General features: G+C 45.7%; 1 protein-coding gene across 1 annotated transcript in view; it reads right to left on the reverse strand.

Moving 5' to 3' along the window:
* The window catches only part of EXOC4 (exocyst complex component 4), a 572,497-nt gene that overhangs the window by 12,741 nt on the left and 535,658 nt on the right, over positions 1-24,098 (reverse strand). The window contains exons 16-17 of the mRNA XM_061638085.1: positions 21,529-21,707; positions 19,647-19,806 (exon numbers count right to left, since the gene is read on the reverse strand). Coding sequence (XP_061494069.1) covers positions 19,647-19,806; positions 21,529-21,707 — 339 coding nt within the window. The remainder of the gene's footprint in view (positions 1-19,646; positions 19,807-21,528; positions 21,708-24,098) is intronic.

The raw sequence follows: 24,098 nt of genomic DNA on the forward strand, positions 1-24,098 counted from the left end.
ATTCCAAATGTGGCCGCACCATACATTTATATAATGGCCTCATGATATCAGCAATTTTATTTTCAATACCTTTCCTTATGATCCCTAGCATGGAATTTGCCTTCTTCACAGCTGCCGCACACTGGATCGACATCTTCATCAAGCTATCCACTACGACCCCAAGGTCTTGTTCCTGGTCAGTCACCGCTAGTTCAGACCCCATGAGCATATTTGTGAAAATAAGATTATTTGCTCCAATATGCATAACTTTACACTTGTTTACATTGAATTGCATTTGCCATTTTACTGCCCATTTACTCAGCTTGGAGAGGTCTCTTAGGAGCTCTTTGCAATCCCTTTTTGTTTTAATAACTTTGAACCAATTAGTACCATCAGCAAACTTGGCAACCTCACTGCTCACCTCTAACTCTAGATCATTTCTGAAAAAGTTAAAAGTTAAACAAGGTACTGTGTCTGCTCAATTTAATTAAGAGGGAGAGATGAACGATGGGATATGAAAAACACGGGATTAAATGGTCCCAATGAGGTGTACAGCAAAATGGAACGATACCACACTCTGCAAAATCTGTTACTGTCTACAGACAGGTGGGTGTGAAGCAGCAGAACCTCCTATAGTGAGGTATAGCCACCTTGTTGGCAAAAGACAACCCATTCCCTCCGGTGGAGAAGCTTTATGGTACAAAGAAAGAAGCAGAGCCCACTTCTTAGTTCCTGCCATTCCCAGGTGGAAACAAATTTCCACTGATTCCCAGTTTCTTTGAGGAGCTTTGAAGGATGGAGAGCGTTAAAGCACATGTCCAGGTGGTGTGTGTGCTTTAAAAAATGTGGGCAGATGTATACAGTAGGGCCCCACTCATACGGCGGGTTAGGTTCCAGACCCCTGCCGAAAAGTGGCAAAAAGTGCAACACGACAATGAAATGGCGCCCGAAGCCAGAAAAATGCCAAAAAGGCAGAACAAGCGCCGTATGAGTCGGGCCCTACTGTAACTGAAAGCCGCCGTATTAGTGGAACGCCGAGAAGCGGAACGCCGAAAAGCGGGACCCTACTGTATCCTCTTCGTCAACTTGACAAGATAGGACGACCAGATTGTGACTCTTGCCAAGATCCTAGCTTGCTCTTTCTTTCTGTTGCTCCCAGATCCTGATTTTGTTGCTAAGCCGGCTCGTACTGCCTGCTGCTTCTCCCACGTGCTCAATGACCTACCTATAATACTTGCTCTGTCCTTCCAACACTGAGTTTGCCTCACCTCCTTGGGTCTGGTGCTGCATTCAGAGGGATCTTCCTGCTGTGGTCTCCAGAGAAAAAAAGGCAGAGGTCACAACTGGTACCAGATTCTTTGGGTGGAGAGGCCTAGGCTCTCACCTATTCAGCCGGTAGAGAAGCTCACTGAAGGCAGCTTATTAGATAATCTAGCCCTGCCTTGCTTAGTACGCAACTGTTAGCTGTTGCTGCAATGCTTTTCCTTTCTTTTTTGCTATGAGGGCTGTGCAAAAAAAGAGGTTCATCTATCCTTTTCCCGAACAGCATTTCATGAGCGGTACCTATCAAAGGTGCCACATAATGTTCATTCCGCACTTGCAAGGAATCGATCCTTCAGTGTGGCAATACCTACACTTTGGAACTCCCTGCCCACTGATATCAGAGAGGTCCGTCCACTGTTCTGTTTTTGGAATCTGCTAAAAACTTTTTGTTTAAGCAAGCCTACCCAGACATATATATCTGAAAGTATTTTAACATGTAATTTTATGTTATAATACTTTTTAAACTGCTGGTTTTATTTATGTTTAACAAATGTTAGGTAAGTTTGTTTTTAATGTGCATTTTGGAGGGAATTTTAATGATGATCAAGTTGAATATAAATTCCTATTCCCTAGGAGGCAGGCCCTTCCCAAATCATGTGAGATCATCTCACCCCTTATATACCCAGTTGATCCTTGTGGTCTGCAGGTGAGGGCCTCCTGCAGATATCATCAGTGCGATCCTGTACAATATAGAAATCAGGCCTTTAGCGTTGCAGTACCTACCCTTTGAAATTCACTTTCCTTAAATATCAGACAGGCACCATCTTTATTGTTGGTGCCTGTTGAAGAACTTCCTCTTTCAAACTTTTTAAGTAGAGATCTTTATCCAAGTTTGCATCTGTATTGGAATTGCTTTTTGATGTTTTTAGATGTTTTAATTGTTTTACTGGTTGTGTGTAAATGTAATCAGTCAATCAATCAATGCTGGCACATAATAATTGACCTGACATTCTCCCAAAGAATGCATTTTGCACATGCATTTAAAACAAATCTCTAATGGGGGAAAGGAACTCTTCCCTTCTAATTACCATGGCTAGTGCTAAATAGCAATACTGAGGAGAGGGAAGGAAGTACATAAATGAAATAATTTGACAATGCACAATCATGCTCCCTCCTTCCAACAACACACACTTCATTCAGAATTCTCAGTACTCCTCAAGAAAGGAGAGATTAGCAAGACGGTCACTTATGGAATACATGAAAGTTTGTTCAAAAACTTCTGGGAGAAGGTACCACAGAGCCAAGGTATGGAAGGCTTGGGGTAGTTGCTTTGAGGAAACAGCGACCGCCAAGGCCAAGCTGGCTTCATGGAAGATAGGCCTTTCATGGCTATTTGTCAGGACAGCTCAATGGAACTTCCAGATTTAGAGGTAGTATACCTCTACACCTCCGGTGCTGGAGACAGCATCTGTTGATACTCAAGCTTTTCACTAAAAGGTCTCTGACAAAATTAACCTTGAACAATAAAGCCAATAAAGTATGTTAAAAATAGGATCCATGAAAAATACAGACAACAAAGCAACAAAAAGTCCACTAAAAACATTTATTCCCCTTCTCCTTCAAAGGCAGGTCTACACAAAATTGTAGGGATTTTTGGCCATCTGACAGAAGGAGAGAGGGCGTCAGGAAAACTTATCTGAGGAGGGAATATGTCTCCAAACAGAAAATAATTACAAAAACGTATATATTAGGGAAAAGCATGCATAAAAAGGCATATGTTTTGGACAACATACACACATACAGCATATTAGGAGAAATTGCTTGCAAAAATGTGTATATTGGTCAGAATCACAAGAAAACGTGTATACTAGGAGAATTCACACTAAAACACTGATGAATTTTCATGAGGAATATTAAAACAAAATGAGCAAATTGCTGCAGAAGTGTGAACTGAAGACTGGAAAACTGAAAAAGTGAAAGAAACCAAAATTGACAGGATCATCTGTCCCTAACTCTCTCACAGGGCTGATGGGAGGTGCACACCAAAAGTTCTGGGGGCACCAGGTTGGGGAAGATTAGTCTTGGGCCACTGCCCACAAAGCTGTTGCCCTAAAGTCCTGAGAGAGTACTGGACAACCTGGACCAACCCCGGTCTGATCCAAGCACGGCTCTTGTTATTTCTTCCATTGGTGCTACCATTATTGTTCAGTATTCAAGTAGTACCAACGGTTTGTTATGTGCTATATATCACCCAGAGAACTTTGGTATAGGGTGGCATATAAATATTGTCAGTAAGCAGCCTCTGGGTGCTTCCAGATGGTTGCTGATTTCAGGTGGGATTCGATCACATATCGGCAAATTCAGGTTCTGCAGCTAAAGTTGTTTTAGTGCTCCTGCACAACACACCTGCTTCTCTACACACACACCCTGCCCAAACAGGACTTTTGCAATCAGGAAAGTGGTGGGAGAATATACTGGAAAAGTGTGGGTTAACAATGGCTCAACACAACGTTGCAGAGCCTCCCCACAAACAAACCAGAGTAAATGCTCAATAAAGTGGTCTCTTCTGCCCAGCTGGGGTTATGATGTACAGTCACGCCATACCATGCACTGTCCCCCCTCGCCTCAGTCAGTGTTCAGTTTGGCAGAAGAGCTAAGGAAAGGAGGGGCCAGGACTGGTGGACCTGGCTGGTCGAGTTATAATTTTGTTGCCATTTCGTTATCTTCTGGGTTGGCAATTCTGGAGGGGGGAAATCTAGGAAGGTTGTTGGTTTGACCCAGGAGCTGCCAGTTGCTGACCCCTGCGTTACTCTCTGCAGTGCCAGCACAGCCCCTAGAGGAGGAGAAGGAGGTGGATGAAAGCTCCAAATTCAGCTCTTCTCTGAAATCTCGTCTCTGAGAATGTGAAAACAGGCTTTCTGTAGATTGAAAAGGTCACCAGTCAATCCCTCCTTCCTTCTTCACTTGCAGAGATTACCAGGTGAGGGGGAAAAAAACCCCATTCATTTCCCCTTCAACATAGTTTTAGCCTAGGAAAATGGAATTGCATCTGTTTACTCAGAGTGACCGGCAAACATCCATATTCAGGCACTGGAAAATCATTACCAAGGCCCTGAACACCCTATATATTTAAAAGGTTAGAGCAAGGGGATTAAAAGTCCCTCCAGGAAACGTTCAAATGGCGAATCTACATAACATCTTTGCGGCAAAAGGGAAAACCACCAAAAACAGTGGTGGCCATATGGGAAGCTGGGATTTTAAAACACCTGACTCACTGCTTAGGTGCTCTATAGTTTTGAATGGGCTGCTTAAAAAAAGAATAATTTTGATTATTTCAGAAGGCTGGGGCAGTGTATTTATTACACTTCTACCCTGTAGTAGTAAGAGACGGGGGCTGCCTTCAGACTGTCAGTATTTTGTGGAAGGGATTCAAGTGCATATTGGAAATTTAAGTTTGTGCAATTAAAGTGAATTAAAGCACTTTCATACTATGGCTCAACAAATCCACTTTTACAGCAACAACAACAAAAAAGCCCATGTTTTTGCAGACAGGAAAGTGATGAGAAAAATGTACGGAAAGTGTGGGATGAATGAATGCAGGGATGAATGAATGGGAAGATATGCAAGACACATAAACACCCCACAAGCAAATCAGGACGAATGCTTGTTGCTGTGTAACTCTCTACAAACAAATTGGAATGAATGCTCAATAAAGACCGGACATAGTTTAATCTCTGCATAAGCTTTGTGTAAGGAAATCAGGATGCTCAATGAACAGGCCCATCTGGGGAAGCTCTGAGCTACAAAAACCAGGGAGTTCCTGGTCCAGATCTCTCCTCGGACATTAGAATCATAGAGTTGGAAGGGGCCTATAAGGCCATTGAATCCAACCCCCTGCTCAATGCAGGAATCCAAATTAAAGCATCCCCAACAGGTGGCTGTCCAGCTGCCTCTTGAATGCCTCCCATGTTGGAGAGCCCACAACGTCCCGAGGTCATTGGTTCCATTATTATACTGCTCTAACAGGAAGTTTTTCCTGATGTCCAGTCGAAATCTGGCTTCTTGCAACTTGAGCCCATTATTCTGTGTCCTGTCCTCTGGAATGATTGAGAAGAGATCCTGTCTCTCCTCTGTGTGACAACCTTTCAAGTACTTGAAAAGTGCTATCATATCTCCCCTCAATCTTCTCCAGGCTAAACATGCCCAGTTCTTTCAGTCTCTCCACATAAGGCTTTGTTTCTAGTCCCATTGCTAAACTTGGATCCTTAGGGAAGCCACCCTCACTCCCCACCATCTGCTATATGGGGATAATGAGGGCAATAGTGGGAAATCTGTGACCAGATCTCTGCTTGGTGCCCCCCATCTGCCTCAATCTGACACTACTGGGGGGGGGGGAGGAGTGAACTCTTCGTCCCTGTGAAAAATCCCCCCATTGCTATTTCTCTTTTAGGGAAAACATACCCTATAGGTTGGTCAGGTTGATTTAAATCAGGAAAACTGCACAGGGAGAGTACCGTGTGGTGGTTGCTATCCCACCCACCTCCTGGATCTTGTTTCCAGGCCATTCTGGCTACAAGGAAAATGGTGGCAAAGCTGCCAAGAGAGAAGCTTTGTTGCTGCTGAGTGCTGTGGCAAGTAAGCCCCCCCCCTGCTACTGCTAAAGGTAACCCCATCTCCCACAATGGGGGTGAATTTTGTTGCCTCCCTCTAAACAAGCAAAACCAGTCACTTTTTTTAATGCATGTATGTTATTTTGCTTCCCTCTGAGAAAATTGCCAAAATTGTAAGTGATGGCCACCAACTTGGATGGCTTTTAAAGAGAATTAGACAAATTCATGGAGGATAAGGCTATCAATGGCTACTGGCCAGGATGGCTGTGCTCTGCCTCCACAGTCAGAGGCAGTATATTTCTTAAAACCAGTTGCCGGAAGCTGCAGGAGGGGAGAGTGCTCTTGCACTCAGGTCCTGCTGGTGAGCTTCCCACGGGCATCTGGATGGCCACTGAGAGAACAGGATGCTGGACTAGATGGGCCACTGGCCTGATTCAGCAGGCTCTTCTGATGTTCTTAAAATTTAAAATTTCAGCAATTTTTGTCTCAGCTCAATTGTATACAAACGTACTGCTGCGAGAGTGTCAGTTTTATTGCTTTATAAGCAAACACACTACTGCTGTTACAAGAAGGTTGTTAAAAAAAGTGGTTGTGCAGTGTTTTCATTTACTATGGTGAACAGGGAAAATCCACTTCTGGAGTATTTGCCTATTGGCTGGTGCTGGTGATGTCACAAACCCACCTCCACTTACAATCCCAGCAGCTTTAGTGAACTCTTAAAAATATTTGCAGGGTTCCTTCCCCCCCCCCCTCTCCAAGATGGAAAGATGAACAGATAAATGTGCATATGGTACTTTTATCATTTTCTTCAAAAAGACTGTCGGTGGGATATACATGTCTAGCATGCAAACTGCAAAGCTGAGAGGAAACTGAGCTCACACCACAGGCAAAGAACCCGCTGCGGATTCTCTTTTTATGACATGTCTGTCTTCATTCTGTGCTCAGCCTGCAAAGGGAAGTGTGGTCAGAGGGGAGCCCCCTCCCAGGAAGCATTTGAGACCTCTGGCTGTCCTTTGTGGACTGGAATTGAACCAGTAAGTTGGTTACTGTAGCATTTTGAGGCTGCTTTTCTTGTCATTTTAATCGCACACATGTGAATATAAATATCATTACTTGTTTCTGACCCTTTAGAATGCTGCAGGCTGTATTTAGAAACAAAGGGACATTGCTCTGGGCATCTTGCACTTCTAAAGCATTTGAACCCTATTCCGTTTGAGGAGAGGCTGCACGGAGATGCAGGGTGTTTGACTGCTATTCCCAAAGCCAGAGAAATGGCTCCCAGCCACGATGGCCCGCTGCTGGAGGCAGTATGCTTCCGAATCCTAGTTGCTGGAAACTGCAGGAGGGACGAGTGCGCCTGCATGTGTGCTTCCATTTGTGGCATTTGGGTGGCCACTGTGATAACAAGATGCTGGACTAGATGGGCCCCTTTTAGCCTGATCTAGCAGGGCTCTTCTTACGTTATTAAAAAGCTGGCGTCAGGAGTAGCCACAGTCTGAGGAGAGCTGGCTAAGATGAGAGACCTGCAAAGCCATCAACAGCGGAAAACCTGGCTGTGAGGGCCATTCCGCCTAGAAGAGATCACTGGAGGGAAGTGGCTTGTGAGAACCAGCAGCATGGAATCCTGGGCTGAGGAAAAAGCCCTGAAGGGTTTCAGACAGACCAGGGCCTGGTTACAAGTGAGTGGCCTGCCCAAGGCCTAGCTCAAGGAAAAGATGGCGCACAGCACACTGCCAGCCAGGAGGAAACACATGGCACCCAAGAATACAGGCTTGTCTGATCTGGGGCTGGATCTTCTGTGGATTTTGAATGATGCTCTGAGGAGAGAACTGCAGAAAGAGTTGTTTCCCTTTGGGACAGACAGGGATGCACTCTCAGGGGAGAAGCACCTCTGTAATATCAGTCACTGCCATCACTGTCCTCTCACTAGCTTTGAAGCTGGAGGCACTTCACAGCTATGGCATTTCTTGTGAGTTGGGTAATAACACTTCTCAAGCCCAACTGCTCACAACTGGCTGTTCATTACTTTATTGTATTTCGACTATTTGTCGAAAACAGCTCTTGAGCACAAATCTGTGAAAGATGCAGTATACAGACTGACTGGTCTGAGCTGCTTTTTCTGTGCACCTTGCCTTGCCCATCTGTACTATCGCATGGACGCAAGTTGGTTAGCCATGTGAGTGAGAAAACTCCTACGCTTCAGGCCTCATTTTAAGTACACTTATTAGGGATTCAGACAACCAAACAGAGAAACAGCAGGCTGCGTTAAAATAACATAAACAGTAGATTCTAACTGACTGCAGAATCGTATAGTCTCAAAAGAAGAGCTAGTAACTTATAAGCAAAGGAGCTTTATCTGACATGCTCCCAGAATTGGATCTGCTTCGCGGGGAGGGGCAGAGATTCTGCCAAGTGAAGACCTCCCCCCCACATAGCAAGCTAATGCTTTTAAAGGTGAGTTCTGGGGGTGGTGGTTGGATATAATCCAATCATCATCCAGCATCCAATCCAATCAGAGGCCAGCATCCAATCAAAACAGTCCTTAGAGGTTGTTTAAGTTCAGCAGGTAGGCAGGATATATTTGGCATCCAGCAAGCCAGGGAAATATCTGGAAAAGGTGTAAACTTGAAGAGGTTTCACCCTTCCTCTTTGCCAGACAGGAAAAAAGCTCCCCTTTGAGTATTATTATTATTACACAATCATCTGAAGTTCACAGATAGAATACTTGGATAGGATTTCTGAAAGGGTCAGAAACGGGGTGGGTCAGTGGAAAGAAAAGTGGGTGTGCGTGTGATGTCCCTATAGTTTGATAACTGTAAATATGGTAAGTGCAGGTTTATTAAGCAATATATGGTAAGTGACTGAGTGAGAGGGGGGAGTACATGGGCTAGAATGCTGGAGAATGTTGGATGATGATTTGCTGAGTGTTTGAATGGCTGAAGGTATAAATGAGAGGATGACAGTTGAGTCGGGGGAGTTGTTGGAGAGAGGGAGTGGAGCTGGGTTCTGGGGAGAGGAGAGTTGTTGAGAGGAGTGATTGACAGAGTTCTCAGGGGGTTTTGGATTATATTTGGCTGGTATTTAGACAGAATATATATGACTGGAAACATAAAAAGTGACACTAAATGAAACCATACGCTAGTTAAACATTCCTAAAGTAAACTTGTTATTTCCTGGTGTTATCAAATAAATAATTTTATTGGTTTACCAAAAGCCTGATCCTTGGCTGGGGATACACAGACCAGAAGGAAGGGCAGGGTAATTACCAAGGCTGGAGGGAAACAGTATCAAATAAATGGTGGCTGCGGTGAAGGGAGATATTGTAACATTGTCAAGTATCCAGAGCAACCCAGGATTGTATGCTTTATAGACAAAGATACAAGGGGGTTGTGGATGGCAAGGGCACCCAGACACAAAGTAACAATAAGCCATAGGGAGACTAAGGCGAAGTCTCTAGCAGTATTGTTTACAGGGAGTGGCTGGTGGTGCTGCCTAGCAGTGGGATCTTGTGAGATCTGTGCTAGAGCGTGTGAGAGAATAAATAAAAACCGAGATCCTGACAGGTGGTGGCCCTGGTGGGAGTATCTCAGGTAGAGCTAGCTGTGGGATCGTCACAGTGCGCTTAGTATTTCTTCTGTTACGGTGTAGAGAGTCTCCAAGCAAAGAGAGCATATATCAAGGGGATAGAGCTACTCCTCTATGAGGAAAGGTAGCAACATTTGGAGCTTTTTAGTTTAGAGAAAAGGCAAATAAGAAGTAGCATGACAGATGTGTATAAAATTATGCACGGCATGGAGAAAGTGGACAGAGATTTTTCCCCCCTCCCTCTCTCATAATCCTAGAACTCGTGGAAATCTGATGAAGCTGAACGCTGGAAGATTCAGACAGACAAAAGAAAGGAGTTCTTCACACAGTGCATAAAACTATGGAATTCGCTTCACTAAAGGCAGTGATGGCGACCAACTTGGATGGCTTTAAAAAAGGATTAGACAAATTCATGGAGGACAGGGCTATCAGTGGCTACTAGCCAGGATGGTGATGCTCCACCTCCATAGTCAGAGGCAGGATGCTTCTGAATGCCAGTTGCCGGAAACTGCACGAGTGGTGAGTGCTCTTGACTCTGGTCCTGCTTGTGGGCTTCCCATGGGCATCGGTTGGCCACTGTGAGAACAGGATGCTGGACTAGATGGGCCACTGGCCTGATCCAGCAGACTCTTCTTATGTTCTTAATGTTCTGAAGTAGAGCAGGCTCCCTTCTACAGAAACGCATGGAGGGCTGCAGGAGTGGGCCACAAGCAACGTAATGAGGGCAATGAGTACATATGCTATCATATCCCCCCTCAGTCTTCTCTTCTCCAGGCTAAACATGCCCAATTCTTTTAGTCTGTCCTCACAGGGCTTTGTTTCCAGTCCCCTGGTCGTCCTCGTTGCCCTCCTCTGAGCCTGTTCCAGTTTGTCTGCATCCTTCTTAAAGTGTGGTGTCCAGAACTGGATGCAGTTTCCAAGAGGAGGCGTAACCAGTGCCAAATAGAGGGGAACTAGTACTACAACAAGTACAAGTACTTTTATACATTGCGTAACAAGAAATATGAGGAATACATACATTTGAATTGTGGCAGAAGTGATCTGAACGCACATCCTGTTCCATAAGACACATAAGACCAATTCCGTCATTTACCTTCATGCAATTCCAGTTGTATGAGGGGAAAGAGTGGCAGCTAACCTCAAGGATGAATTGCTGAGACAAAGAACCAAACGTGGGGCAGCAAGTACATGGGGCTGGCCAGGCTCCCATTGATTCCTCAAGTCAGCTAGTCCATGATGTGCCATGATGTGGCAGGTGCTGCACAACAGCAAAGTTAGGCCGTGTGTGGGAAGCCTTTGCCCCCACCCCGATGTTGCTGAACTACAATCCCCATCTCTCCTGGCCAGGTATCTATTGAAGATGCCACAGTCCTATTCCATGGACTGAATCTGGCAGATCTGTTTTCTTGCCTGTATCTACGAAGGGGAGCAAGAGGAGGCCAGGCTTTGCTCACCCAATGCAAAAGGAACCACAATGAGGAGAGGCACCACAAAGCAGGGTGTGTGTCGGGCTTAATCCACTACGGTGGGGACTTTTTCGTTGTTAACACAGCACAAGCGCATTATTAAAGCTATGCTGGCATCAGAGCTCACCTGTAACTGCAGGAAAGATGACAAAAGAAGAGGCAAAAAAATTAAAAAGGGAAAAGAAATATTTTTGGAGCCAAGTTCTTAATTGAAAAGTGAGTAAAGCATGTGTTCTTAAGCACAAGCAGAAAGCAAAACCCAAGCAGGCACCCTTAAAGCTGATTCTAAACCTTTGAAGCCCTAACTGGCTAGGATCAGGAAACCTCAAGGACTGAGCATCCTCTCCCCTGAGCCTGCTGGGGTATCAAGATCCTCACTGGAGGCCCTTCTGTGCATCCCTCTGCTGTCCAAGGTGAGGCAGGTGGCGGCCCAGGAAGGGTTTCTCTCTCTCTAGGGCCCCACTTCTGGCACATGCTTCCCAAGATTAGAGCCAATGCGTTTTTCTTTTCAGCACCAAGTGAATGCCTTCTTTTTGCCCTGGATTTTAATGTCTTTCTTTCTTGATTAATTATTTGATTTATATCCCACCATTCCTCCCAGCAGGAGCCCAGAGCAGCCCTAACTTTCAACGCTAGTCAGATGGTTTCATTTGCTTTTACAGATTTAATATCACTTCATTGACAGGTTGCTTAAAACGAAAAAACAGTGCATGAATGTTTAATTATTCTGGCATTTATACCCTCCTTTCATCCAAGAAGCTCAAGCTGGTATACGTGGCCCTTCCCTCCTCGTCATATCTTCACAACAATCTTGTGAAGTAGGTTAGGTGGAGAGACGGGCTGGTCCAAGGTCACCCAGTGAGCTTCACGGCTGAGCAACACTCTAACCACTACACCACACTGGTTGTTGGTTAATGAAATTCAGTTTTAATGGTTGAGATGAACAAATAAAATAAAACATGAACCTTGGATCAATGACGGAGCTACACCTGACTCCAGACTCTTTGTGCTCTAAATCCTCATTCACAGCCAAAGGAAGGAAACAGAGTAGTTCTGCACTAGTCCTGATTCCCATGTTTGAACATGTTGGAATTTAAGCGTATGTGTGTGTTTACACCTATAAATTCCCCATTAGGAAACATTTCTTCAGAATATACCCCCATTATGGTGACAACTGAGGTTTACTACCTCCTGGACAATGAACAGAAACAAATACTCTGTAGAATGAAATGCATTTCCAGTTTCACCAATACGGGGAAAATTTCAAAACACACACAATTCAGTAGATAAAAATGTATCCGTAAGATTATAAGTACTAGTAAAATGAAACCACTGTAAAGCAGAAACCGTGAGTAATAATTTACCGTAGAATGACATTGTTAATAAGCAGCATGTGTTCTCTGGTGTCCAAAGCGTTTCATGAACATGATTTCACTGACTCCTACGACAAGCCTAAAAGGCAGCTCAGAGTTTTCTTCTTTATACTATAGGCGGCAGTGGAATGCACCAAGACAAAAGGCCTCAGTTTTCAGGAGGAAGGAATGGAACTTCAAGACCATGGGCGGCGGACCTCAGGCTCAAGGGGCTGAATGCGGCCCTCCAGGCCTCTCTGTCTGGCCCTTGGGAGACCCCCAGGCCACGCCCTTCACCCACTCTGCCCCACACCCTCCTCGAGTGCTTTTGCTTGCCTGGAATATGCCCCTGAACTGTGACAAGGCCTCTTGTTTGCCTAGATGAAGGATTATTTATTATTTATTGAATTCTTTAATTCTTTATTTATTCTTTATTGAATAATTTAATAAACAATTGAATTATTTATTATTTATTGAATATCCTGCCCTTCCTCCTGAAAGAGCCCAGGGGCAGCCCAGGATAGAAAGGGCTATGCCTGTGTAGAAACCTCTGACTTCCACTGGAAGGTAGCTGGAAGGTGGCTTACTGTACCATGCTCCAACCTACTTTTTGCCTCCGGCCCCACTCACCACGGGAATGTGGCCCCTGAAAAGTTACCCACAAGGGAATATGGCCCTCAGGTTGAAAAAAAAAAGTCCCCCACCCCTGTTTGAGTGATGCATGGAACCAACTGGTGAATTTGGACCAGAGGGACTTGTGCTTAGTCACAGAGCACACTAAGCAGCCGTGGGGAAAATGCTCTTTATGGAGCCCATCTCACAGGGCTTTTGTTAGGATACGACGGAGCTCAGCCCATACACCCCACTATGGGCTCCTTTGGAGAAACGGCGGTATATAAATTAAAAGGCAAGCAAATAAATGTCTAGCTACTGCCAGAAAGCACCAGTAGATGGCAGCATTACCTTGCCAAATAGCTACTGCACAAACACAGACACACTCCAATTAGTCTAGGGAGGAAACCCCCTGCAGCTTGCTACAGAACAAAATTTAAAACAACGGAATTGCACAGCGGCAGCAGAAAAGGGACCCTGGCAACCTGGATGCCATTTGCTGCACAGCACCGGCTCGGTGGAGCTGGATCCCAACTGGACGTGAGCTGTCAAGTTGGCCCTTGTCAAAACGAAGCAGCATGTTGCCAAATATTTCAAGAGGGGCCGAATCAGATCCAGAATGCCTCAGCCTGTATCATGCTGCACCACAGCCTACAGAAGAGATGGAGCAACATTTTGGGGACTGTAGTTCACTGCATTTAACATTCATTACACAGAAAAATGGAAATGGACTGCCTTCAAGTCGATCCCGACTTGTGGCGACCCTACGAAGAGGGTTTTCATGGTAAGCAGTATTCAGAGAGGGGGTTTACCATTGCCTTCCTCTGAGGCTGAGAGGCAGTGACTGGCCCAAGGTCACCCAGTGAGCTTCATGGCTGTGTGAGGATTCGAACCCTGGTCTCCCAGGTCGTAGTCCAACAGTCTAACCACTACACCACACTGGGTAGTCCAACACCTTAACCACTATACACACACAGAGAGAAACACGTGACACTGCTTTAAAGTGGGGCAGGCCACTAGCCCATCTCACTCAGGGTCTACTCTCACAGGAAGCAGCTCTTTGAGCTCTCAGTCAGGGGTCCCTTCCAGCCCTGAAACCTCGAATCATTCATCTGGCAACACCCGCAACTGAACCTGCACTCTTAGGCACGCAGGGCATGCGATCTACAAATGAGTCTAGGCTCCAGAGGAACATACACCATCCTGAGATTTTTGCGAGATAAAGAATTCTGAGAAACCCCAAAGCCTGCATATCCCTATATAGCGCTTTGCTGGTGCTGCATAAATACCAAACACGGCCCTCGTTACTACAGGAGTATCCCAACACGCATGTGGCACACCCATCTTGGGGGCTGAGTCCATGTTAAGAGATGCGGCTGGGTGTAGGTGGGTATTCCAGGGCCAATGTAAGAAAGTTGTTGGAATAGGCAAGTTCAAGGCAAATAACGCAGTTGGCCTCCTCATCCTCGGTTGCTACAAGCCATGAACAAAGCCCTGCTCTGAACTCCAGTGTTTCCGAGAGCCTGACCAATGGCTATGAGGAGCAGGGCTTTTTTTGTGATGGTGCCCTTATTGCCACAGGACCCTTTGCTCAGGTAAGCCCAGCAGCCTTTTAATGCATTAAAAACAGCCAGTCAAAACACCTGGATGGTGTGCAGCTGTGTTTTTCCTTTCATCTGCTGTTTGAAGATGCTTATATTTCAGAAGGTGGCTCTTTTAATTTAACAAGTGCTATTTGTTCCACATGTTTTGTAAGCTGCCTTGGGGTCTGGTCAAAAGATGGACTGGAAGCTATAGTGCTGGAGATTATTAGAGCTCCAAGGCAAGACTGCTAACAGCACAGCTGCAAACGTAATTATGCCAAAGAACAGTCTCAAGGCACCATTCTGAGGCTGGGCCCCTACCCAGTTGTCAAAATACATTCTGTGCTCCATGTGAGTCCAAAGTTTGTCACCTGTGTGAGATGCTTGGTTGGCCACTGTGAGAACAGGTTGCTGGACTAGACTGGCTGTTGATCTAATCCAGCAGCCAGGCTCTTTTTATGTTCTGATGCTTTGTGGCCACAGGAAGATGCAGAACAGTGGGCAAAGGAGAGTTAGTTTTATTAAATGTAAATGGACTGCCTTCAAGTTGATCCTGACTTATGGCGACCCTATGAAGAGGGTTTTCATGGTAAGCAGTATTCAGAGGGGGTTTCCCATTGCCTTCCTCTGAGGCTGAGAGGCAGTGACTGGCCCAAGGTCACCCAGTGAGCTTCATGGCTGTGTGGGGAAGAGTAAAGTCTGACCTACTTGAATCTCCCTGGAGGGTCAGACCATGCCTAGTTTGGGCACAAAGCTATAAATGAAAGCTCAGTTAGAGTTGCTCCAAATGGCTACAAAACTTTTATTATTATTATAATAATAATAATAATAATAATAATAATAATAATAATAATAATAATAATAATAATAATAAATTAGTTAGTTAGTTAGTTAGTTAATTAGTTAGTTAGTTAGTTAGTATACCGCCCTTCCTCCCAGCAGGAGCCCAGGGCGGCAAACAGAAGCTACTCTAAAGCATCATAAAAATAAACTTTAAAATATATTAAAACATCTTTGAAAACATGGAGTCAAGGCAATCAGAATGAACTCTTCAACATTACGCTCCTGAAGTTAAGCAGGCCTGGGCTTGAGAGATGCTGGATGGGAGATCAGTTTGGAAACTGTGTGTAAATCAAGGGCACAGATCTTGAATTCAGGAGGGTGGAGCTCTTCTGCCTGGGGTAAGATGGAGACCTTGGCCAAGCGTAGGCACAAAAGTTCAAAGTGCCAACACAGCTTGGGCCAAACCCCATTTGTGCGGCTGGCGAGGAGGTGAGCCACATCCCGCCCAGTGAGGCAACCTGGCCTGGTTACAAGACAGATTGTGAGTGCTGTTTACCTGCTCCTTGACTGAAGCCCTGGGCATGAGAAAGACCATGGCAGGGCAGTGGGCAGTGCATAATGTTTACCAATACAGGGACAACACCCAGAGCAGATGCAGCCTTAAAGATGCAGCAAGCATAGCCCTCAACGCTCGCAGCTGATTGCCTTGACTTTTTCGGCTGCCAACTTTTTCTTGCACTTGGGTCTCCGATACGGGTGCCAGTTGCTGTCAGCACATGCTCAAGTCCTTTGCTGCCTGCCAAAAACCTGGGCTAATTTAGTTAACATTTTGAGTTAAAAAAAATCATTTAAAACAGAAATGATTGAATTTGAGAATTATATTCTGGAGAGAATTGGTAATGCAGCCGCCGCCCCGCACTCTCTGCCTGGGTTTTTTGTAATTTCCCCATGTCAATGTTATTATGAATAGGCTAACTCAATAATGAGATCATTCCCCATATGAGAATCCAAATCATTGAAGCTTGCCAGAGGACTTTGTTCCCCCCTAAATCTGCTCAAGTCAGACTTCTGCACCCATCTAATTCGCTCTCAGGACAAAAGACTGTGAGCTTCCCTTTCCATTATTGGTGGATTATTCGAGTCGAAAGCGGGGGAGGGGGTTTGCACAAAAGCTTTTCTGTTCACTCCAAACAGGCATTTTGATTCCTGACCCCAAAAATATCCTTATGAATATTTCATACATTTAGCTGTCCATAGCTGACATGACTAATGCTGAGATTAAACAGACAACTGGCCAGAGAGAGGCAGCCCGTATTTCTCGTATCTGTTCGCAAAATCAATCCAATCCTTCTGGTGGTGATGTAGGGGAGGGGGACTGTTGATGCTTGCTTTCATTAATCTGGGTGCCAGTCCATAGCCCACACTGAATTACTGCAGAATTGAATCTGGAAAGGAGCCAAATTCTTGCCCTAAGGCTGGATCTGTGACAAAATAAGATCCACGCTGTATGTTAATGATCGTTGGAGCAGCCTCACTCAAATCTGAGCATGCCAGCAGGACCAAACACAAGTGGTAACTGCACACAAGGAATGGTTTCATCTTCAACAATCTACATGGCTCCAGCAAGCGAGCCAAGTCACATGTTGACAGGTCACACATAAGAATGGCCTGGCTGCTGGATCAGGTCAAAGTTAGGCCCATCTCGTCCATCGTCCTGTTCTCACAGTGGCCAACCAGATCCCCCAACTTGAAGCCCGCAAGCAGGACTTGAGTGCAACAGCACTCTCCCCTCTTGTGGTTTCCAGCAACTGGTATTCAGAGGTATACAACAGTCATGGTGGCTAGTAGCCATTGATGTAGCCTTATTCTCCATGAATTGTCTCAATCCTCTTTTAAAGCCATCCAAGTTGTTGGCCACCACTGCCTCTTATGGGAGCGAATTCCACAGTTCAGCTATGTCCTGAATCTTCGAACCTTCAGCGTCATCAGAGGGCCTTGAATTCTAGTATTACGAGACAGAAAATACTCTTCTTGTCCACTTACTCCACACCTTCATATAATCCTACACACCTCTGTCATGTCCCCCCTTTCCTCACTTTATTTCTAAACTGAACAGTCCTACACAGCTAATCAGACACAGGGAAGGAGAAAAATATTCCTGGCTCTCACCACCCAGCTCTTTTCATGCATGAAGAAGAAGTGCATCAGATCATATAAAAAAGAAACCATACAACAGCTTTAGAGTCATCCTCACTTTCTTGATGGGCTTAAAGACAATGCTGCCCACACCCCTTTGAGCAGTTCTCTACTGCAGCCAAGAACACAAATGGGGAGGAAAAGAGGAGGCCGCCTTGCAGCAGGCCAGGCTATTTGTCCATCTAGCCCAGTACTGACTACACTAACTGGTTTCGACTCTCCTGACTGGTCTGAGGCCTTTTCCTATCATTTCTACCTGGCCCTTTTAACTGCAGATGCCTTTGCTGAATCTGAGAGTCCCTTTTGCATGGGAAGCATGAGTTCTGCTGCCGGAGAGCTACAAATCAGTCCGTATGGCTGCAGTCGTTTTGTTCAGAAACACGGATGTGAGGTTTCTTTGACTTGTAAACATTTAGCACAGTTCTGGCAGCATGGCCTTGAAATGCAACTCTGCAGGGCCTCTGTTACTTTGAAAATAAATTATTTTGTGAGATTTCCCAAAATCTGTATAGAACCATTGTTGGGTTAGTTTGCAGCATGCACAGATTCTAGAAAACTAAAACAAAACATTGACATCTGTATTTGCATGAGAAGTGGCATCAGCTTGCCGCAAAAAGCAAGTAGGGCCACTCCGTCGGCTCTTTTGGCTCCTGCCCTCTGAACTGTTTTCATCACAGCGGGCCGTTGTATGGCTGGGGGAGTGGAGGCCTTGGGTGACCCGGGCACTGCGTCTTAGGTGGTGAAATTTGGTATGCCTCTGTCCTCGCCTCTGCTACCACAGTCTTGGGTGATGATGGGTGTGTGTGTGGAGGTGGGGTCCCTCAGCGGGAATCAGCTCCCTTTTTGTCATAGTGTCCTAGGGCAGGGTGCCATCTTGGGGGGGGGTAGGGTAGCCTCAGGTTGTTCCTTGGGGATGTGAACTTCCTGTGGTCCTACTCTGAGCTGGGGTCTGCCAGAAGGGCCCCTCCAAATATATTTTTTATTGCACACTGAAGATGATTTGTGCTCATGATGGTACCGAGCAGTCATAGCTGACCCCCCTTTCAATTCTATTTGTGCCTGCAAAGGCTTTGGGGCAGTCACACTGCTTTATTTTGAATCATTCAATGCCCCGTGATTTCCTGCTGAAATCCCATTAACTCTTTAGACCACAAATGTTGTGGTTTATGTCTGTCCCGCTTTTGTTGCGCTGTAGCCCCTCCAGAGCAGCAATAATATGGTAGCATTGGGGGCAGCAGCACAGAACAAACTAAAGCAGAAGTCCACCACTAAATGCACTATTATTGTGTCAAGAACATGTTGCAGAAGACACCTGCAAGGAAACGCCAATCTGGAGGAGCCCCAAGGCAATCCTCCTCCTCTGGCTTGAGACAGGAGGGTCCTGAAAAATGTTTCAGAACATGCGAGTTGCTTGGCTTGAGAGCTGACAGCTACTTTATTATGTTAAATTCTGCAAATACTGATGGCAGCATGACTCCTTGCATCTGGGAAAAAACTGTTGCACTGTGTGTAATTGTGTGCTTAATTTTGTTTAAAGCAACACAACAGCAACAGAGTAACAGCAGATGTTGAAATGCGAGTGTGCCAGTGTGTGCGTGGGTTTGCCTAAGGAAGAAGGCTTTTACCCTGCATCAGGATCACTGATACTGGATACTTAATAAAATAAGAAAAGCTACTTTATTTATAGAAATGCATTGTAGATAGAAAAGGCATACGTAGTTCTAACTAACTAAGTTGGAGGCATAACGCCCAGGTGTAGGAGTTAGCCCCATGCTTGGAGAGAGCAGAGACAAAGGGTTGTCTCCTCTCTCCCGGACAATCGAAGGACAAAGGAGTGGAAAGAGCAGAAGGAGAAGGGGCAGGTAAGCTTCCCTAAAGACATAACAGTCTAGCGACAGAGGGGAAGTCAGTCAGAGCATCACAGGTAAAGGTAAACAAGCCTATCCATCTGAAGGACCCTAGCTCTATCTCCCTTCTGGAACATAAACAAAAGAACAAAACAGGAGTTGCTCTTGCCCCACTTCCAACAAAAACATCACCCCAATGTAATGTGTGAACTAGTTGAGAGAGCCATGGCCAGGGAACCCTGTTAGGGACTGAAGCCAGGCCTTTACATATGCAAAACTTGCCCTCAGCTATTGAACCCTTGTCAGGTATCCTCCTGAGCTAATCTTTTGCCATCCACACTTTGGATGCAGCCCTGAGTTTCCCTCTCACCTTGCAAAGTCCAGGTCTGCCTCCCGGGACATGGTGATGTTAGTCAGGTTCTGCTGAAGGATAAAGATGTTTCGACACATCTTCTTGATGCCTGACTCGCTGATGCGCTTGAAATACTGGGCCCCATTTATGAGAATACAGGAAATCAAGTGGCCCAAACCTGGGAGGAACAGAAAAGGAACATTTCACATACAGGTGATCAGTCAGGAGAAAAGAATTTTTTAAAAAATCAGTAAACTAGTAATTCATGAAATAACTTTATTCTGCTTAATGGGCCACACAAAACAGGTGAAATTTTGACCTTTTTCTGGGCCTTATTTCTCTTAGGGCATACACAAAAAACGTTTCAGCACACATCTCCAGCAGAACCTTTCTGCAGAATTTCAGTTTTGGCTGTCCTGACTGATGAAATGCAATGGGGAGGGGTGTTGCGGGTGGAAGCAAAGGAGCAATGAGAGAGGGGTTGGCTATAGTGGGTGCCCCAAAGCAAGACCTGGCAGAAGCAACGAAGCACCCCTGGAATTTTTTGGACATTGGGGCGAGTGCGTGTGCACACGTACACACACCCCAGGCAGTAAACAAAAACCCTACCTAACACAACGGACCTAGAGCAGTTTTAGTAAGGGATTATTTATTTATTTGTTTATTAGATTTATATCCCCCCTTCCTCCCAGTAGGAGCCCAGACTAGGAAGAAAGTTCAACCATTTTTATATTTTTATCATACTGTGCCCCCCCCCGAGCCTTTCAAATGGGGAGAGGCTTCAGATTGAATCAGTCCTCTCCATGCAATTATGCATTCGCGAAGACAGGGCTGCACACCCCAAAGCCTGTCCCAATTGGAGGCCGGCCATTATCAAAGGTGCTATGGACTTTGAAGAAGCACGAGTACAGGGCGAAAGGGACAAATGAGCTAAGCGGAAGGCACGTCAAGCAAATCCTCATCGCGACCATCTCCCATCTGGAAACCTATGTCCTCACTGTGGGAGGCTGTGTGGATCTAGAATTGGCCTCCACAGTCACTTACGGACCCACCGTTAAAGACCTTATCTTGGAAGACAATCTTACTCGGCTACGAGTGATCGCCAATGAATGAACTTAATGTCAGCCTCCATATCCCAAAAATCTGTAAAAGGGGCAAAGTAATAATAACTCCATCCTCCCTGCTACCTCAGGCTCTAGCCACTGAAACCCATCTCACAGAAAGTGGCCTCACCACCATCCCGAGAGACATCAAGGTTCAAGGCTTCATCAAGTTTTCAGATGTTACACAGCGGCCCGCTTCTCATCAAGGGGAAAACCCACGTCTGGGCCGTGGAGGTTCATGTGATTGAAAGCTCCTCTGTTAAAAAAAACCCCTCACTTACTTCCAGAATGGAAATTGCAGCTGCTTCACTCTTCCCTGGTCCTGCTGCTGCCATGGTACTAAAAGCTAAACCATAGTTTGGCTTAGCATTACATCCAAATCCATGTTCTTGCTTTGCTCCCAACAAACCAGGAGCAGTAACTAAGGTTTGTTCATGGATTTACCCTTTGTGGTTTGTTTGGGGGAGACAAACCATGAGCTTGGGTTTGTACATAATACTAAGCTAAACCATGGCCTAGCTCCCAGTAGGGCAACAGCAACAAGAACAGGGAAGGAGCAAAACAGACACAGTTTTCGCTCTGGGTGCCCACACACTTGCACATTCTCACTAAGCCATAGTTTGGCTCAGCACTATGTGCGAAGAAGGTCACTATGAGCTCATTTCTTTAACCTGAGGCACCCTGCAATTTCATGTATGAACCCAGCAAGGTCTGCTTTTGTCCAGAAAATAGCAGTCTTCCCCTCCTTGCCCGACTCTATATGGTTGTCACCCTTAAATCACTAGAAAGCAAATCACCTTCAAAGATATACTGGAACTTGTGTTGCTGAAGACTAGCACTCATGGCTTCTTCAATGGCGCTGATGTCCTTATTGAGTCGCACCACCAGCGGGTCATAGTCCATGCTCTCCACATTGGCAACAATGGCATAGTTCCCTTGCTTAGCCAAGGGGATCAGATAGTGGAAACAGTGAACCCTGGAAAACAGAAGATCATTGTAGCCATGTAACTTATTCATCCATTTAAGCCAAGGAAGTATTTAGCTTAAACAACAGTTGCCAAGACCCAATAGCTGGGTGTACATTCACATGTGTGTGGGGATCCAAATAACCCATGGATCCCTTGGAGAAGACCAAGGAAATCTATGTGCCAAACTTCACACTGCTGTCTGTGAAGCTTGAGATGGCTACCACATCTTTATACCACAGAAGATAGTAACAGTATTCTTGCTGCTCCGAGGTAGAGTAGAATTAGGATCTGGGCCAAAAAGTAGCCTAAACTAGGCATCTCCCTGAACACTTTGATTTATGTAATGCCATCTGAGATGTGGGACAGGGATTTTTTGCGTTGCTGTAAACCAGGCTAGCGTAACTGTTCATCAACTGCAATATAAGAAATGCAGTCTTTGATTATTTATTGGGATTTCCCCCATATATACTTACACAATTAATGCTACGGTATTGAATGTACCACCTCCACCTTCTGCCCCTCACAAGCTCATTTCCTTCTCCTCCCTGGCACTCTTTCTGACCAAAACTGTTTCCTCCTCTCCTCACCCTAACCTCCAGTATGAAGTGGCAAGAGGCTAGCAAAAGCTGTACCACTTGATTCTTGTTTTTGTTACATGCCTTCATGTCGATTACGACTTATGGCGACCCTATGAATCAGCGGCCTCCAATAGCATCTGTTATAAATCACCCTGTTCTGTGGCTTCCATTATGGAATCAATCCATCTCTTGTTTGGCCTTCCTCTTTTTCTACTCCCTGCTGTTTTCCCCGCATTATTGTCTTTTCTAATAATAATAATAATAATAAACTTTAATTTGTTAGTTGCCTATCTGTCCAATCTCTGGACACTCTAGGCGACTTACAGCAGCAACAAGTACAATGTACAATACAATAAATACAACCATATTCATCAATTAAAACTAACATCAAAACATCAGTTAAAACATTACAAACTAATCTAGCTCAAAGGTCCTGTAGGCCTGCCTGAACAGCCAGGTCTTTAACGCTCGTCGAAAACTCATCAGGGAGGAGGCATGTCGAAGATCGTAGGGGAGGGAATTCCAGAGGGTGGGAGCCACTACTGAGAACGCCCTCTCTCTGGTCCGCACCAGCCGAGCTGTTTTGGCCGGTGGGACCGAGAGGAGATCCTGCACGGCTGATCTTGTAAGGCGGCTCAATTGGTGATACTGGAGGCGGTCCTTTAGATAAACCGGGCCGAAACCGTATAGGGTTTTAAAGGTCAATACCAACACCTTGAATTGGGCCCGGTAAACCACTGGTAGCCAGTGAAGATCTATCAACACCGGAGTGATGTGTTCCCGGCGACGGCTATGCGTAATCAAGCGTGCCGCCGCATTCTGCAGCAGCTGGAGTTTCCGGACCGTCTTCAAGGGTAACCCCACGTAGAGCGCATTACAATAGTCTAAGCGAGAGGAGACCAGGGCATGTATCACTCGCGGGAGAAGCTGTACAGGAAGGTAGGGTCGCAGCCTCTGTATCAGATGTAATTGATACCAAGCTGCCCGGCTCACTGCCAAAACTTGAGCTTCCATGGACAGCTGGGAGTCAAGAATGACCCCGAGGCTGCGGACCTGATCCTTCAGGGGCAATCTTACCCCGTTAAACACCAAGTCGATAGACATCCGCTATTGGAGGCCCAATCTTCTCTTATCACCCACGAGTAACACCTCGGTCTTATCCGGATTTAGCTTCAGCCTGTTCTCGCCCATCCATCCACTAACGGACTCCAGGCACTTGGACATGGTCTCCACAGCCACCTCTGGTGAGGACTTAAATGAGAGATAGAGCTGAGTGTCATCCGCATATTGTGACACTGCAGCCCAAAACTCCTGATGATGGCTCCCAGCGGCTTCACATAGATGTTAAATAGCATGGGGGAGAGGATAGAACCCTGTGGCACTCCACAAGTGAGAGGCCAAGGGTCTGAAACCTCATCCCCCAATGCTACCCGTTGGTACCTGCCTGAGAGATAGGAATGGAACCACCGTAGAACAGTGCCCCCCATCCCTAATCCCTCTAGGCGGCTTAACAAGATACCGTGGTCGACGGTATCAAAAGCCGCTGAGAGATCCAGGAGGACGAGGAAGGTATATTCTCCCCTATCCAACACCCTCCTCATATCATCTACCAGGGTGACCAAGGCTGTTTCAGTTCCATGTCCAGTCCTGAAGCCCGATTGGAATGGATCTAAATAATCCGCTTCATCCAAGTGTGTCTGTAGTTGTTTAGCCACCACTCGCTCTATCACCTTGCCTAAGAATGGTAAATTAGAAACTGGGCGAAAGTTCTTCAACTCTTGGGGATCCAAAGAGGGCTTTTTCAAGATGGGCCTTATCACT

Source organism: Rhineura floridana, chromosome 8 (assembly GCF_030035675.1).
Source record: "Rhineura floridana isolate rRhiFlo1 chromosome 8, rRhiFlo1.hap2, whole genome shotgun sequence".
Taxonomy (NCBI): domain Eukaryota; kingdom Metazoa; phylum Chordata; class Lepidosauria; order Squamata; family Rhineuridae; genus Rhineura; species Rhineura floridana.